The sequence below is a fragment of the Cotesia glomerata genome, linkage group LG6, assembly GCF_020080835.1.
Source record: "Cotesia glomerata isolate CgM1 linkage group LG6, MPM_Cglom_v2.3, whole genome shotgun sequence".
NCBI lineage: Eukaryota > Metazoa > Arthropoda > Insecta > Hymenoptera > Braconidae > Cotesia > Cotesia glomerata.
Genome location: NC_058163.1, coordinates 22,419,265 through 22,436,531, shown reverse-complemented (window position 1 = coordinate 22,436,531; position 17,267 = coordinate 22,419,265). Strand labels below are relative to the sequence as shown.

Sequence of the window (17,267 nt, the reverse complement as noted above, 5' to 3'; positions counted from 1 at the left end):
AAAAATCAGCATGAAAACGTTTTTCTACACGTATTTCCCCATTAACAAAATTTTCTTCCTCAATTTATTTCCAGTATATTCTTCTTTTTTGTCATCCGGTCATAAAATAATCCTAGTAAATAATATCCCAGTAAATATATCATATCGAAAAGATATCCCATGGCAATATATTCCAAAACAAAAATCTCTTATGGCAAAATTATCCCCTGACAAAAATATCTAAAATAAACAGTGTATGTATAGCATACACTTAGTTGGTCTAATGTTGAATAAAGACACAAAAAAACCATGAAAAAAAGGTGCAACACGGTAACAAGCTTATGTGTTGGTTTAATGTTAAATAAACACACATAAAAACCATGCACTTAGAAGGATTTGTTTATAAGGTAAAAGACCCAGTTATTGACACTGGCCTAGTTATTGACATTTGCAATTTTATTTTGATTAAAAAAACCAAATCAACTTTAATAAATTAATTTTTGAATTATAAATTTTAAGAAAATTTTTTTTTTTGAGAACATTTAATTTTATTAATTAGAATAAAATTGAAAGTGTCAAACAACTAGGCCCAGTGTCAATAACTGGGTCTTTTACCTTAGCTAAAAATATTTGTTAATATTTAACAAATCATTTATTAGAGACCAGTTTTTAGTATTAAACAAATATTTTTTAGTATTTAAAATGATTTGTTTGTATTTAATAAATCTGATATTTATTTATTAAATATTAATGGAAATTAAGTTAGCCGACATTTAGAAATTTTTAGAATTTTTTTTTATTAAAAAAATTATTACAAAATAATTAAAAAAAATTTTCATTTGTAAAAAAACTCGAAAAACTAAAAGTACAATTTTTAAAAAATATTTTTTAGTTCTAATTTAATAATTAAAAAAAAAATCAAAAAATTAAAAATACCGGCTAACTTTAGTGTTATTAAATATTAATAAATTATTTGTTAAATATTTTTAAATATAAACAAATCCTATCAGTGTGATAAAAAGACACAATGGTGGGATATTTTATCAAGGAAAAATTTAAAGGGGATATTTTTGCTTAGAATATATTTGGTAAGAAATTTTGACCTAGAACCTTCTTTTTTATCTAAAAAAAAAAATCCAATAATTTTTTTTCTTTAAATTTCAGCGATCGATTTTTAGATCTGTTAAGTGATCTCACAGATTACAAGTGCAATAACACACACAAGTAATGCAGCACACTAAAAAGGTGTAGATAACGTTCCAGGCAGGTATCACCGCCTCGCACCTGGACAATCCGCGCCTGCGTGATCCGGAGGATAGTTTACAACAATTTAAACTTTTTTCTAGTATACGGTTCGGCTCAGAAAGATAAACACCCACGGGATGGTTTTGAACCGCGTCTCCGACTGCCAGAATTTAAAACAGGTAAATAACATTATTAATTCAATAATAATTTTTAACCGCGTAAGTAAACAATTTCTCAATTTGGGAATATAAATAAATATTAGTTGTAAAATGATGAGTTGAGAAAATTAGTGATCATCGTGAGATTTACGTAAATTTTTACGCTGATGATTTTAGTTATTTATAAATAAAGCGACCGATGACGAAATGTATCTCCCTCTCCTTCGTTTGCTCGCTTTATTTAACTCAATATATCTATTCTAATCTATTCTCTTTGTCATTTGATTAAAAAGCCTACGTGTACATCCTCGACAAAGTCGACGCGGTGATAAATTTTGTTCTCTATATATATATATGCATATATACATGTATAATAATATAAGTAATAGGTCGCAAGAAATCTTAATCGTATTTTGGTCTACTCGCTTTTTTTGTTTACTTTTATTTATTTATTTATTTGTTTATTTGAAAATTCTCCTCAAGGAATCTCTGGAAAAAATAAATAAATAAATGGAAATTAAATTAGCCGACATTTGAAAATTTTTTTTAATTAAAAAAATAAAAAAAAAATTTTAATTTTTAAAAAATTTGAAAAATTATAAATGAAATTTTATTTATTTATTTGTTTATTTGAAAATTCTTCTCAAAAAATCTCTGGAAAAAAATAAATAAATGAAAATTAAATTAGCCGACATTTGAAAATTTTTTTTTATTTAAAAAATTAAAAAAAAAATTTTTATTTATAAAAAATTTGAAAAATTATAAGTGAAATTTTTTAAAAATATTCTTTAGTTCTAATTTAATAAATGAAAATAATACTAAAGTTAGCCGACGTTTTTAATTATTAAATAATAACTAAAAAATATTTTTTAGAAATTACACTTATAGTTTCTCAAATTTTTTACAAATAAGAATTTTTTTTAAGGGGGAACACTACTGTGACGGTCGAAAAAAAAGGTGATTTTCGGGAATTTTTTTGACAGGGAAAACAAAGGAATTTTGGGATCGGATTTTTTTTATTTTATTAAGGGTACATTAAAGATTATTACCCTAAATTTTTATTAAAGAATATTTAATTATTACAAAGTTATTAACAATCTCGTAGAGCACTCGAAAAAATTCTCCTTTCCATGGCCGCATCGATAACTCAAAAACGGATCATCTGAAAATAAAAAGCCAAATTGCTTTTTAATCAGTAAGGATGTAGTTATCGTTGCACGTACGGAATTTTAAAAATTTTGATTTTAAAGATTTTTTTAGCCGAGATAAAACAAAAAAAAAACAGTAAAAATAATGAAAAAATTTTCAATCAGTCGCCATTTTTTTGGAAATTAAAATTTTCAAAATTCAAAAAGCAACGATAATGAAAATTAAGTTAGCCGACATGCAAAAATTTCAAAAATTCTTTTTATCGAAAAAATTATTATAAAAAAATTAAAAAATAAATTTTCATTTGTAAAAAATTTGAAAAACTATAAGTGAAATTTTTTTTGGTTTTAATTTAATAAATAAAAAATAATCAAAAAATTAAAAACGTCGGCTAAATTTAGTATTATGCAACGATAACAACATCCTTACTAATTAAAAAGCAATTTGGCTTTTTATTTTCAAATGATCCGTTTTTGAGTTATCGAATTTTTTCTAGTGCTCGTATAGATTGTTAATAACTTTGTAATAATTAAATATTTTTTTATAAAAATTTAGGGTAATAATCTTTAATATATCCTTAATAAAATAAAAAAATCCGAGCCCTAAATTCCTTTATTTTCCTTGTCTAAAAAATTTCCGAAAATCACCTTTTTTGTCGACCGTCACAGTGGTGTTAAGTTTTTTACAAATTAAAATTTTTTTTATTATTTTGTAATAATTTTGTCAATAAAAATAAATTCTAAAAATTTTTAAAAGTCAGCTAACTTAATTTTCATTAAATAAAAATAAATAAGTGAAGAAAATATTAAAAAAAATCGCTAATTAAAAATCTAATTATTTAAAATAAAAATTAAATAATAGTGACATTTAAAAAAAATAATAAATGCATCTAGATATTAATTATTAATAATTAATCCTAGTGTATGATGGCTATAATTAACTCGTGAATAAAAGGAGATTTTGCATTAATTTAAGGAGTTGATCTGCAAGTATAAAGCTTGACCTTGGAAGCTCGCACGAAAGGTAGTTTACTCGGTTGTATAAATTTAATATACATAAATGTATGTACACACTCGGGAGCATACACCACTCGAGAGTATTATCTTTCACTTTGGCTTGTCACATTACACCCTCGCCTTAATCTCTAGAGACAAGTCAAGCCTCTGCTCTCAGTTTTCAATGTTTGCGCATAAGTACGTCTAGAGATAGACTAATATTTAATTAATAGCGACAACAAAAGGCTATTTCAGATTCAGATTAATAAAAATTACATACTTACTGATGCCTACTGCTTATTACTGACATGACATGTTTTTAAAGATTGCAATTAAATTTACTGACACGTTCCAGTGCCGCTTCAACCCTTCACCTTGCTCAATCAACGTCGGGTTAATCACGCACGGTATCTAATCATCAAACATTTCCGGGGAGTAATTTATACATCCTAACTCGAAACTCTTGACCTCTTTCTTCTGATTAACCTCAAAATCATTTTTTAAATAGTTCAGGATAATTTTTATTTAATTTTTTTATTTTTAAATGATATACTGAAGTCAGCTGACACCTGTCAAATTTTTTAAATTTTTATAAAAAAAATCACCACTAAAAAAGTGCTTTAAAAATTTTTCATGAAAATTAATTTAGCAGATATTTGATAATTTTTAGAATTTTTTTAACAAATAAAAAACAGCAAAAAAAAATTAGGAAAACGGTTGACCCTAAAGGCCATCCCTGCAACTTCCCGCTAATTCCGTTAATACCTGGCCGCTTTTTTGAGCTCTTTGAGCTCAAAAGTCTGATAGAAGTTTCATAGAACACTATTTTTTGAATGTTCATACCGCAATAACTTTTGAATGAATGAACCGATTTTTACGCGGTTGGCGGCATTCTACGCAGTTTTTTAAGCCTCATAAAGAATTTCTAAGTTTCAATTGGTCAAACTAGAAATTTCGGAGTAACTCTGAAAAAACACTTTTTTCGGTTTTCTTTCGTTCACGATATCTCTCGAACGTATCAACCGATTTTGACCGGATTGGCGGCGATCGACGTGGTTTTTCAAGGTTGAGAGCTGATTAGTTTTTGGAATCGATCGGTTGAGCCGTTTAAAAGTTATCCCAAAAAAACCACTTCAGAAAAAATTTTTTTTCCTACTTTTTTTTAGATTTCTCCAAATTTCTCAAAATCTATCGGTCCGAATCGGTTCAAATTAACAGGAAATCTAAGTTTGGCGAAGCCCTTTCGAATGGCACCAACCGCGATGAAATCGGTTCAACCGTTCAAAAGTTATAAGAGGTTTACATACTTACACACACACATACATACAGACATAGTGACACCCTCGCGGGAATAGTCAGGAAAGCTTCCTAGGACCTCAAAACGTCGAGATCTGATGAAAACTCGATTTTCGAAAAACGGGGTAAAACCAATAACTTTCCGATTTTTGAAAATTTTCAATTTTCTTAGCGGGAAGTTAAAAGTAGAAAAAAAAATTGATATTTAGAAATTTTAAAACGTAAAAAATGCAATTTTTCTCAAAACATTTTTTTGGAAAAAATCTATTTGTTAAAAAAAATTAAAAAATGGTTAAGTAACTGCTAACTTTAATGTCATAAATTTTTCACTAATAATTTTATTCAATTTTTACACGTGGAATTTTTTATCGAATTTTTTTTACCGTAATTTCATTACTATAAAATTGTAAAAAATTTTTTAATGTTTGTTAACTCAATGTCTTGTTTTTTAATTCTACAAAACGGCGAATCAGTAAGATTTTTTTCCGGACCGACGCAAAGTTCAAAAATGCACTTGTCACTTTTTCTATTAATATAAAAAAAAAAAAATACTTCATTTTCATGACATTAAAGTTAGCAGTCACTAGAGAATTTTTTAATTTTTTTTAACAAACAAATTTGTTCAAAAAAATTACTTTTAAAAAATTGCATTTTTTATTTTTTAAAATTGCGACATGTCAATTTTTTTTTCTAATTTTTTTGCCATAATTTATTTAAAAAAAAAAAATTCTAAAAATTATTAAATATCTGCTAAATTTATTTTAATTTCATTTTCTGATTAATGTACAAGAAGAAATATTTAAAATAACAAAACGTATAAAATTAAAAATTAGGTAAGCTTATTAGAACAGAAATAAAAATCTTTGAAATAGATCAAGAATTTTTTTTAGCTAGAAAAATAATCAAAACTCCGCCAGCTTTAAATATGTGAAATAATTTCGTGAATATTCATTATTTTTATTTTTATTTAAGGTATAAAAAATTCAAGCTTTTAAAATTTATAAAAATCTTTCCTTAATTATCATAATTAATGACAATAATAATAAAGTTAGCCGACGTTTTTAATTTGGTGACTTTTTTTCTCTTAAAAATTAGAACTACAAAATATTTTTTTAAAATTGCACTTATAGTTCTTCAATTTTTATACAAATGAAATTGTTTTTTTATTTTTTTGTAATAAAAAAAAATATAAAAATTTTTAAATGTCGACTAACTTAATTCTGATTTAATGACACTGAAATCAGCAGACGCAACAAATTTTTAATTTTTCCTGAGTAGATTTAGAAAATTATTGTTAAAAAATAGCCTTTACAATTCTTATGAAAATAAATTTAGCAGATATTAAATAATTTTTAGAATTTTTATTAACAAATAAATTATGGCAAAAAAAATCAGCATGTAGAAATTAAAAAAATGTAATTTTTTTAAAATTATTTTTTGGAACAAATTTGTTTGTTAAAAAAAATTAAAAAATTCTCTGATGACTGCTAACTTTACTGTCATACAATTCTTTAGATCTTCTAAAGATAGAATTATTTAAATAAATTAATGCTGTAATTATTTAGTAAAAAAAAATCTTAAAATCATCAGCTGTCTTTAAATTTTAGCATCATCATAATTCATCAATTTCTCAGGAACATATTTTTGTTGAAGAAATTTAAGTTTGTTATTCTTCTGAGCTTTACATGATTTCGTATTAAATTCAAGTTTACTCCGTATCGATATTCTAAACTTAGATGATTTATTTCACGAATAAAAAAAGTACCCCAGTGGATATCGAATTTAAAAAACATACTCAACTTATCATCCTTGTGATTAATCAAATAATTATCATTACTCTGCTCCACTATTAAAATAATCTAATCTCAACCTAAAAAAAAAATCATCAAAAAACCCACTTGAAGCAAAAAAATAAAAATACTTACTTGAAAAAATGACACATCAGAAATCAGGTTTGCAAAACTACAATACAAGATAGATCCTGTCATCAGAATACCCAACAATTGATCACCCAGCTATTACTCATTAGACTGGTAATTTAAATAATTCCTTGACAATAACTAAACGTGATTTATCCACGGTACCAGAATACAATAGATAAATAATGTATTGCTTAGATATATAACATATACAGTAGTGAGTAAGTGTACATAAAATGAATAAAATGAACAAGTGACCATGAATTGTTTGTCGTCAGCAGAATTCAATGATGGAAACAAGTACGACGACCGGACGAAGATGGAGTTCAGTATCTGGCCTAACGCACCATCGGGAGAGCATCATCAACGTCCCGGCCAGCAGTGGTCAAAGACTCCCCACTTATGTCGAGCCCACCACTCATCAAGTAAGTTCAATCTAACCAAATGCAATGCAATAGTAATATGTAAACTGTATTAATATAAAGTTAAGCAAAGCCAAGTTTCAAGCTTAAGTTAACGTACTTACACTTATACGTGGATGCTCTGTTATGTCTTATAAGTCTATTCGTACACTTACAATTTGCCTCTACTCAATATTATCATTATACCGCTCTTTACATTGCATCGTACGATAGACTTTTGACTCTCTACTTGTCGAGTCACGTCAGTCAGCCGGAGTAAGTTTAAGTGTAAGTGTAAATAATACAAGTCCAACCACTTGCTATTACTTTTGTGATAACACCAGTTTAGTCTTCACCATCGACGCCCGCATCTTCAATAAATTCTTACTTTAATTATATTCAAGTTAATTTTTTTCATCAGTGTATATAATAATGTTTTTCATCAATAATTTCTTCTTGGTTTGAGTAAATTTCATTTGATTAAACATTTCTTCTTTTTGTTCAAGTTAATTTTTTTATTAAAAATTTCTTCTTGGCTTGAGTAAATTTTATTTGTTTAAAGATTTCTTCTTTTTATCTAAGTTAATTTTTTTATTAAAAATTTCTTCTTTGAGTAAATTTAACTTGATTCAAGATTTATTCTTTTTATTCAAATTCATTTTTTTATCAGTGTATAAAAATATTTTTATTAAAAATTTCTTCTTTGAGTAAATTTAACTTAATTAAATATTTCTTCTTTTGATTTAAGTTAATTTTTTTTATCAATGTACATAATAATTTTTTTCATCAAAAATTTCTTGGTTTGCGTAAATTTTATTTGATTGAAGATTTCTTCTTTTTATCCAAGTTAATTTTTTTATTAAAAATTTTTTCTTTGAGAAAATTCAACTTGATTCAAGATTTCTTTTCATTCAAATTATTTTTTTTATCAGTGTATACAATAATATTTTTATTAAAAATTTCTTCTTTGTGTAAATTTAACTTGATTCAAGATTTCTTCTTTTTGTTCAAGTTAATTTTTTATTAAAAATTTCTTCTTTGAGTAAATTTAATTTGATTTAAGATTTCTTCTTTTTATTCAAGTTAATTATTTTTATCAGTGTATACAATAATTTTTTTTTATATTTCTTCTTTGAGTAAATTTAACTTGATTCAAAATTTCTTCTTTTTATTCAAATTAATTTTTTTATCAGAGTATACAATAATATTTTTATTAAAAATTTCTTTTTTGAGTAAATTTAACTTAATTAAAGATTTTTTCTTTTTATTCCGGTTAATTTTTTTATTAAAAATTTCTTCTTTAAGTTAATTTAACTTGATTCAAGATTTCTTCTTTTCATTCAAGTTAATTTCTTTATCAGCGTAAATAACAATTTTTTTTTATATATTTCTTCTTTGAATAAATTTAACAATTAAAGATTTCTTCTTTCAAATTAAGTTAATTTTTTGTCAGTGTATATAATAATTTTCTAATAAAAAATTTCTTCTCTTAATTCAATTTAATTTTTTTGCCAGCATATATTCTTCTTTTCCAAAAATTTTTCAATTAATGACATTAAACATCACTGACCTTAAAATTTTAGAAAGTTCATCGTATAATTGAAGAACACAAGACCAAACGTCCCAGCAAGTCTTCATCATCTTCGTGTAACCTTCCAGATTACATTGTCGCTACCCGAGGATTCTTCGCGATCCGCGAAACCTCCAAGGATTGTTCTCCAATTTCTTCCTATTCTTCACGAAGAAAAAATCATCCGAACGAGTTGCTGGTCAACGGGCGAGAAGACACCAAAGGAAGAATAAATCAAAAATCTTCCAGCAATTGGGAACGAAGGGCCGAAGATAGATCAAGTTCTAGGTCGCGGAGCCTCAAGAATAAATCTGCTAAAGAAGGCAAGTCAATGACTTAATAATTATAATTGGATGGTTAGTTTTAGTGGTTAATTTTTGAAATTTGGAGGTACTGCCAAGTCAAACAGTGAAAATGTGTTATTTCCTGAATGTTGACGCCAGGAGTATATTTAGTTGGGTCAGGGCCGGGCGTCATTGATACCAATGACGTTATTTAGTTGTACAACTACAACTGTTGCAGGATTGGGAGCGATTCCACCTGGCAAAATACCCGCCGATGGAATACTAAAGAAATCTACGACGCAGGTTTACAAACCCGGGGATAAAGAAGTTATCAGAGCGCTTAAAAAAACCGGAGTTATCAAAGCGAGCAGTTATCAAAATTTGAGTACCGCTGATTTTAAAAGAGACTCGAGGATTCATTTTAGTAATAATAATATTAATAATCCAAGAGCTGTGAAGAAGTCAGTGTCTTTTAGCTCTGATACGAGCTTTGTGGCTAAGCGACTACCCACGCGTAAACCAGCTGTTCATGAAGCCAAAGTTTATCACAAAGGTGTTCTAAGAGGTAAATAAAATTTTTTTAATTAATTATTTTTTTGTACTATATAATAAAAAGTACTTACAACCTTGCAGTCACTAAGTGACTGCCGTGACTTGTGAACTATACAATTTTGCTTTATTAAATAATGTTAAATTGCACTGTACTTTTTTATCTATTGACATTTTCAAAGATATAACCTCATCCCGATGTTACACTCATCAAGAGCTTTCATTTGAGTACCCACATGCATTTTGATATATTTTCCATACATACATATATATAATATATATAAATATATGAAAATTTGATGTGGGTACTCAAATGAAAGGTCTCGATGAATGTAACATCGGAATGAGCTTATATCTTTAAAAATTTCAATACTTTACGAGGCATTTGTAAAATTGCACCGCACTTTCTTTACTATTGACTTTTTTAAAGATATAAGCTCATCCCGATGTTACTCTCATCAAGAGCCTTCATTTGAGTACCCACATGCATTTTGATATATTTTTCATATATACATATATATAATATATATAAATATATGAAAAAATGATGTGGGTATTTAAATGAAAGGTCTTGATGAGTGTAACATCGGGATGAGCTTATATCTTTAAAAATGTCAATAGTTCACTAGATACAAGGTCATTTCTTAATTATCGATATTTTTAAAGATATAAGCTCATCCCGATGTTACACTCATCAAAAGCTTTCATTTGAGTACCCACATGCATTTTGATATATTTTTCATATATATATATATATATATATATATATATATATATATATATATATATATATATATATATATATATATATATATATAATATATAAATATATGAAAAATTGATGTGGGTACTCAAATGAAAGGTCTCGACGAGTGTAACATCGGGCTAAGCTTATATCTTTAAAAATGTCAATATTTCACGAGATACAACGTCATTTCTTAATTATGTATCTAGAGATAGAGCATTTTCGAATGCTGCCTAAATACTTATCATCATAAATTGACTATTGGTGAGAATGATATGAAACCTTGAAAAGGAACAAACTCAAGTTAAGACTTTTGCAATGATACCAAATTTAACCATAAAAACCCATTTTATCATATAAATACACTGGCCACAAAATTTTGCTTATTCTCTTAATAATATAGATTATTTAATTTATTTTAGATGTTAAAAACTTGGAATTTCCAATAAAGAAGCTGGATATTAGTCGAGAAAATATGAATCAGTTGCTGTTAAAAGCGGCTCGTGAAGCCGATGAACTAGCGCTCAGTGACATCATTTCCAGGATCAAAAGATCCAATTTGGAGCCCATTGATGTGAATCTAACTGACACGAGTGGTCGGGTAATTATTGACAATCAATTAGTGAAAAGTAAATACAGATATAGATATAATGTTTGGGAAAAGTCAAAAGGCAATTGAAGATTTTTATTAATCCTCGCGTGTGTATGTATTATCAAGTAGAAATCGATACACAAATTATTATAGTTTCCCCTGTAACTAGTAGTGTTGTAAAAGCGTCACGCGATCAATTTCACGAGCTGTTACTTTTTTTCCTTGACTTGTGCCGAAATGATAGATAGATCAAATTCAAATCTCTGTTAAAAATTAAATCAACATTATTATTTTTTTTTTTTTTTGAAATGCCAAATCAATAATAATAATAATAATAATAATAATTTTTCAAAATAGCGAATTATTATTATTATTATTATTTTTTTTTTTTATTTTTTTTTATTTTTTTTTTTTATTATTAGAGTGAAGATATATTTATAGATTTCTTCTCTATAAATATTTGTATATTATTCTCTAATAATAATTACTTAGACTGGAAAATTTAAATCATGACATTGCACACATGGTCAAACGCCAGACGTTTAAATACCGCTGATTATAAAAACACTTTTAATATTATTCTGAACTAAATAATAAAACATGAAGAATAATAATAATAATAAAAAAAAACTACGGTATAATAAGTTTACTCAAAACAATCGGATTGTTGTAAAAACACTCGTCGGTTTCATTTAAAAGCTTTTATTCAAATACCACATATTTGCAGTTAGATTATAATTGTTATGTTTCTATTAACGATCTTTACTCAACTCTTTATGTCGTTAAAGTTTTACTTTGTGTGTTTATTTAAATAAAACCAAGATCTTACGGAATGTTGAAGACCTTGACCGTACGATTCCGTAAACTGTAAAGCAACTCCACTAACCCCGATGTCGCTAATCTATTTGGAAAAATAGTCGATAAATTTTATTCGCTCAATTTGGATTATTTAAATTTCGACTTTGAATTTGAAATATTAAATTATACCCAATGATTTTTATTTCTTCACAAAATTATTTTAAAAAATTTTTTTCATTTCTTCCCTCACAATTTTTTACAATTAAAAATTTTTCTCACACCAAACCGGAAATTTATACATTTTATATTTCTTCGAAAATGATTTAAATGAAAAAAATAAATAAATTAATAATAATATAATACCCAACACGTTGTATGAGTATTCTGAGAATCCAGATTAAATATGACCGGAAGATAAACCCCAGAGGATTTATATCATTAAAAATGATATAATACTCAATAAAAACCCTATATGTTATTATATAATTAAAATACAATTATTATATACACACAATAAAATTTAATTCAATTTTTATTTACAGACTGCAATAAGTTACATGGCTGGTAATGGTGCCGCAGAATTATTAGAAATGGTTCTCAATTTTCCTGGAGCAGACGTTGATATTCCAGACAATGAAGGAAACACTCCACTTCATTTTGCTGCTCAAGCTGGTACATTAATTTTTAAATTTTTCTTTCCATCCCTTCCCCTTAATTCTTACATAAAAATTACCTTCCCCATAATTCTTAAATTAATTAATTAAAAAATTTTTTTTTCCTTACATAATTTTTAAATTAATTAATTTTACAATTTTTTTTTCACTTACATAATTTTTAAATTAATTAATTTTATAATTTTTATTCCCTTAAATAATTCTTAAATTAATTAATTTAAAAATTTTTTTTTCCCTTAAATAATTCTTAACTTAATTAATTTTATAATTTTTCTTCCCTTACATAATTTTTAAATTAATTAATTTTACAATTTTTTTTCCTTACATAATTTTTAAATTAATTAATTTTATAATTTTTCTTCCCTTAAATAATTCTTAAATTAATTAAATTTTTATTTTTTAATTTTATATTTATTAATTATTTTATAATTTATTTATTTAGATAATTTATTTTAATTAATTTAATTATTTTTAGGACAAGCAGAGTGTCTAAATATTTTACTTCAAAAATGTACAAGCATTCAATTAGACTCAAGAAATATTTTAGGCTTTACTCCGCTAATGAAAGCCGCGCTTCAAGGACGGACTAAATGCGCGAAATTTCTTCTCTTTGCAGGTTTTTTTTTTTTAATTAAAATAAAATTTCAATTTTAATTTATAAAAAATTTTTTTAATTTTATACTCTGGTAATTAATTAAATAATAATTGTTAATTTATCTAGGAGCTAATCCAACCCTGCGAGACCACGGCCGAGGATACAAAGCGGAGCAGTGGGCGCGATTTTGCGGCCGGCATGTGTGTGCTGACGTAATCGAGCGCTTCACAAGGCATCGATTGATGGAGAAGACTTCCTGCCGTTGGGGAAGCGAGCCCGAGCTCGCGGCGAAGGTTCTTCAAGGAAAGGTACCCTTGAACCTTTCCGGTCGTTAATCCTGTCATAAAACTGATTTATTTTCAGGTTCTGCCGGTTCCTGTCGCGTCATCCGGGCTCAAGTCGAAGCTCAAGCGAGTCTTTCGCAATGTTGGGTCTGACAAAAGCTTCTCCTTGGTGTCTCAGCTCACCAATGCTGCGCTCTGTGCCAGCTCGCCTGCGCTTCCCAAACCTGGAGACACGCCTGTTAAAAATTTTATTAGGCCACTTAATATTCCCCAGCTGAGGTAAAGATCTGGCACTTTTTTTTATGAAATTTAAGTTAGCAGTTACTTGAACACTTTTTAATTTTATTTAACAAACAAATTTATTTTTAAAAAATAGCATTTTTAATTTCTTCTTTTCATTTTTTTGCCATAATTTATTTACTTCAAAAATTATTTAAACTAGCAACCTTGCAGTCACTATGTGACTGCCGTGACTTGTGGACTATAAATAAATAAAATTTTGCTTTATTAAATAATGACTTTAGCGAAATTGCACTGTACTTTCTTAAATATTGACGTTTTTAAAGGTATAAGCTCATCCCAATATTACTCTCATCAAGAGCTTTCATTTGAGTACCCACATGCATTTTTATATATTTTTTATATATACATATATGTAATATATGAAATATATGAAAAATTGATGTGGGTACTCAAATGAAAGATCTCGATGAGTGTAATGTCAGAGTAAGCTTATATTTTTAAAAATTTCAATAGTTCACAAGATATTAGTTAAATTGCACCGTACTTTCTTAACTATTGACGTTTTTAAAGATATAAGCTCATCCTGATGTTACACTCATCAAGAGCTTTCATTTGAGTACCCACATGCATTTTTGATATATTTTTCATATATACATATATACAATATATATAAATATATGAAATATATGAAAAATTGATGTGGGTACTCAAATGAAAGGTCTCGATGAGTATAATGTCGGAGTGAGCTTATATCTTTAAAAATGTCAATAGTTCACAAGACATTTGATAAATTGCACTTTACTTTCTTAAATATTGACGTTTTTGAAGATATAAGCTCATCCTGATGTTACACTCATCAAGAGCTTTCATTTGAGTACCCACATGCATTTTCGATATATTTTTCATATATACATATATACAATATATACAAATATATGAAATATATGAAAAATTGATGTGGGTACTCAAATGAAAGGTCTCGATGAGTATAATGTCGGGGTGAGCTTATATCTTTAAAAATGTCAATAGTTCACAAGACATTTGATAAATTGCACTTTACTTTCTTAAATATTGACGTTTTTAAAGATATAAGCTCATCCTGATGTTACACTCATCAAGAGCTTTCATTTGAGTACCCACATGCATTTTTGATATATTTTTCACATATACATATATACAATATATATAAATATATGAAAAATTGATGTGGGTACTCAAATGAAAGATCTCGATGAGTGTAATGTCAGAGTAAGCTTATATTTTTAAAAATTTCAATAGTTCACAAGATATTAGTTAAATTGCACCGTACTTTCTTAACTATTGACGTTTTTAAAGATATAAGCTCATCCTGATGTTACACTCATCAAGAGCTTTCATTTGAGTACCCACATGCATTTTTGATATATTTTTCATATATACATATATACAATATATATAAATATATGAAATATATGAAAAATTGATGTGGGTACTCAAATGAAAGGTCTCGATGAGTATAATGTCGGAGTGAGCTTATATCTTTAAAAATGTCAATAGTTCACAAGACATTTGATAAATTGCACTTTACTTTCTTAAATATTGACGTTTTTGAAGATATAAGCTCATCCTGATGTTACACTCATCAAGAGCTTTCATTTGAGTACCCACATGCATTTTCGATATATTTTTCATATATACATATATACAATATATACAAATATATGAAATATATGAAAAATTGATGTGGGTACTCAAATGAAAGGTCTCGATGAGTATAATGTCGGGGTGAGCTTATATCTTTAAAAATGTCAATAGTTCACAAGACATTTGATAAATTGCACTTTACTTTCTTAAATATTGACGTTTTTAAAGATATAAGCTCATCCTGATGTTACACTCATCAAGAGCTTTCATTTGAGTACCCACATGCATTTTTGATATATTTTTCACATATACATATATACAATATATATAAATATATGAAATATATGAAAAATTGATGTGGGTACTCAAATGAAAAGTCTCGATGAGTATAATGTCGGGGTGAGCTTATATCTTTAAAAATGTCAATAGTTCACAAGACATTTGATAAATTGCACTTTACTTTCTTAAATATTGACGTTTTTGAAGATATAAGCTCATCCTGATGTTACACTCATCAAGAGCTTTCATTTGAGTACCCACATGCATTTTTGATATATTTTTCATATATACATATATACAATATATATAAATATATGAAATATATGAAAAATTGATGTGGGTACTCAAATGAAAGGTCTCGATGAGTATAATGTCGGGGTGAGCTTATATCTTTAAAAATGTCAATAGTTCACAAGACATTTGATAAATTGCACTTTACTTTCTTAAATATTGACGTTTTTAAAGATATAAGCTCATCCTGATGTTACACTCATCAAGAGCTTTCATTTGAGTACCCACATGCATTTTTGATATATTTTTCATATATAAATATATACAATATATACAAATATATGAAATATATGAAAAATTGATGTGGGTACTCAAATGAAAGGTCTCGATGAGTATAATGTCGGGGTGAGCTTATATCTTTAAAAATGTCAATAGTTCACAAGACATTTGATAAATTGCACTTTACTTTCTTAAATATTGACGTTTTTAAAGATATAAGCTCATCCTGATGTTACACTCATCAAGAGCTTTCATTTGAGTACCCACATGCATTTTAATATATTTTTCGTATATACATATATATAAATATATGAAATATATGAAAAATTGATGTGGGTACTCAAATGAAAGGTCTCGACGAGTGTAACATCGGGGTAAGCTTATATCTTTAAAAATGTCAATATTTCACGAGATACAAGGTAATTTCTTAATTATGTATCTAGAAATAGAGCATTTTCGAATGCAGCCTAAATACTTATCATCATAAATTGACTATCGGTGAGAATGATATGAAATCTTGAAAAGGCACAAATTCAAATCGAGACCTTTGTAATGACACTAAATTTCACTAAAAAAAACCGATTTTATCATATGAATATCCTGGGCTCAAGCTTTTTCTTATTCTCTTAATAATATAGATTATAAAATATTTGATAAATTAATTTTCATTTTTTTATAACATTAAATTTAGCAATTACTCGACAATTTTTCAATTTTATTAAACAAATTTATTTCAAAAAATTATTTAAAAAAAAAAAGTATTTTTAATTTTTGTTTCCATAATTTATTTGTTAGAAAACATTTTTAAATTACAAAATATCTGATAAATTAATTTTGATTTTTTTATGGCATTTAATTTAGTAGTTAACAATTTTATTTAACAAACAAATTCATTCAAAAAATAATTTTAAAATAATAACATTAGTTTTTTTAAAGTTACAAATTTCAATTTTTTTTTCTATAATTAACTTGTTACAAAAATTACCAAATATCTGCTAAATTATTTTTTTTTTATAAAAAGTTTTTTTTCAATAACAGTCTGATTGACTTTCAGAGTAACTTTAGTCGCACCGTTGGAAATTCTGGACAAGTGCGAGCTGAACTACGGAGACAAACTAGAAGGCTCGAAGAAACCAGCCCGTACGAAGAAGAAAACCAAGTAGCGTCTAAGGAGCTCTTCAGTTGCCATTAACTGCTGTGGAATTGACGGAGCACCAGTATTGATCGATAAAAGTATAAGTATTCCAGATATACTTGCTCGCGGGCGGGTGAAGGTAAGACGTAAGACGTAAAATGTAAATAAGCGGTTATTTTTAAATAAAAGTAATCACTATAAAAGTGATTTTAATACACGGCTCCGGGTGTGTAAAAAAAAGACT

At 26.8% G+C, this 17,267-nt stretch overlaps 2 protein-coding genes and 1 long non-coding RNA gene across 4 annotated transcripts in view; 2 read left to right on the top strand and 1 right to left on the bottom strand.

Moving 5' to 3' along the window:
- LOC123268193 (MAGUK p55 subfamily member 7) overlaps positions 1-3,446 on the top strand; it is a 16,125-nt gene extending 12,679 nt beyond the window's left edge. Inside the window, exon 10 of the mRNA XM_044733107.1 lies at positions 3,426-3,446. The gene's annotated coding sequence lies outside the window, so the exon portion shown is untranslated. The remainder of the gene's footprint in view (positions 1-3,425) is intronic.
- On the top strand, positions 1,146-17,267 carry LOC123268194. Of its 2 annotated transcripts, none has more exons than XM_044733115.1 (10): positions 1,146-1,403; positions 7,023-7,166; positions 8,726-9,035; positions 9,235-9,561; positions 10,713-10,891; positions 12,223-12,352; positions 12,830-12,970; positions 13,076-13,257; positions 13,313-13,512; positions 16,943-17,267. In XM_044733115.1, the coding sequence occupies exons 1-10, from the start codon at positions 1,362-1,364 to the stop codon at positions 17,049-17,051; spliced, it is 1,764 nt and encodes a 587-aa protein (XP_044589050.1). In that variant the 5' UTR covers positions 1,146-1,361; the 3' UTR covers positions 17,052-17,267. The 2 variants fall into 2 exon arrangements, with proteins under 2 accessions (XP_044589050.1, XP_044589049.1); XM_044733114.1 differs by having other exon boundaries at positions 7,020-7,166.
- On the bottom strand, positions 3,480-7,599 carry LOC123268197. Its single transcript, XR_006510193.1, has 4 exons — positions 7,268-7,599; positions 6,748-7,177; positions 3,807-4,003; positions 3,480-3,730 (listed from the first exon to the last, which is right to left on the bottom strand). It is a non-coding gene; the product is annotated as an uncharacterized LOC123268197 (long non-coding RNA).

What these genes read in the sequence shown, in the direction of transcription:
- LOC123268194 (XM_044733114.1), top strand. Translation starts at nt 1,362, where the DNA reads ATGGTTTTGAACCGCGTCTCCGACTGCCAGAATTTAAAACAG. An exon ending in TAACTGACACGAGTGGTCGG is followed by an intron (nt 10,892 to 12,222) that starts GTAATTATTGAC and finishes TTTTATTTACAG; the next exon opens with ACTGCAATAAGTTACATGGC. An exon ending in GAAATTTCTTCTCTTTGCAG is followed by an intron (nt 12,971 to 13,075) that starts GTTTTTTTTTTT and finishes TAATTTATCTAG; the next exon opens with GAGCTAATCCAACCCTGCGA.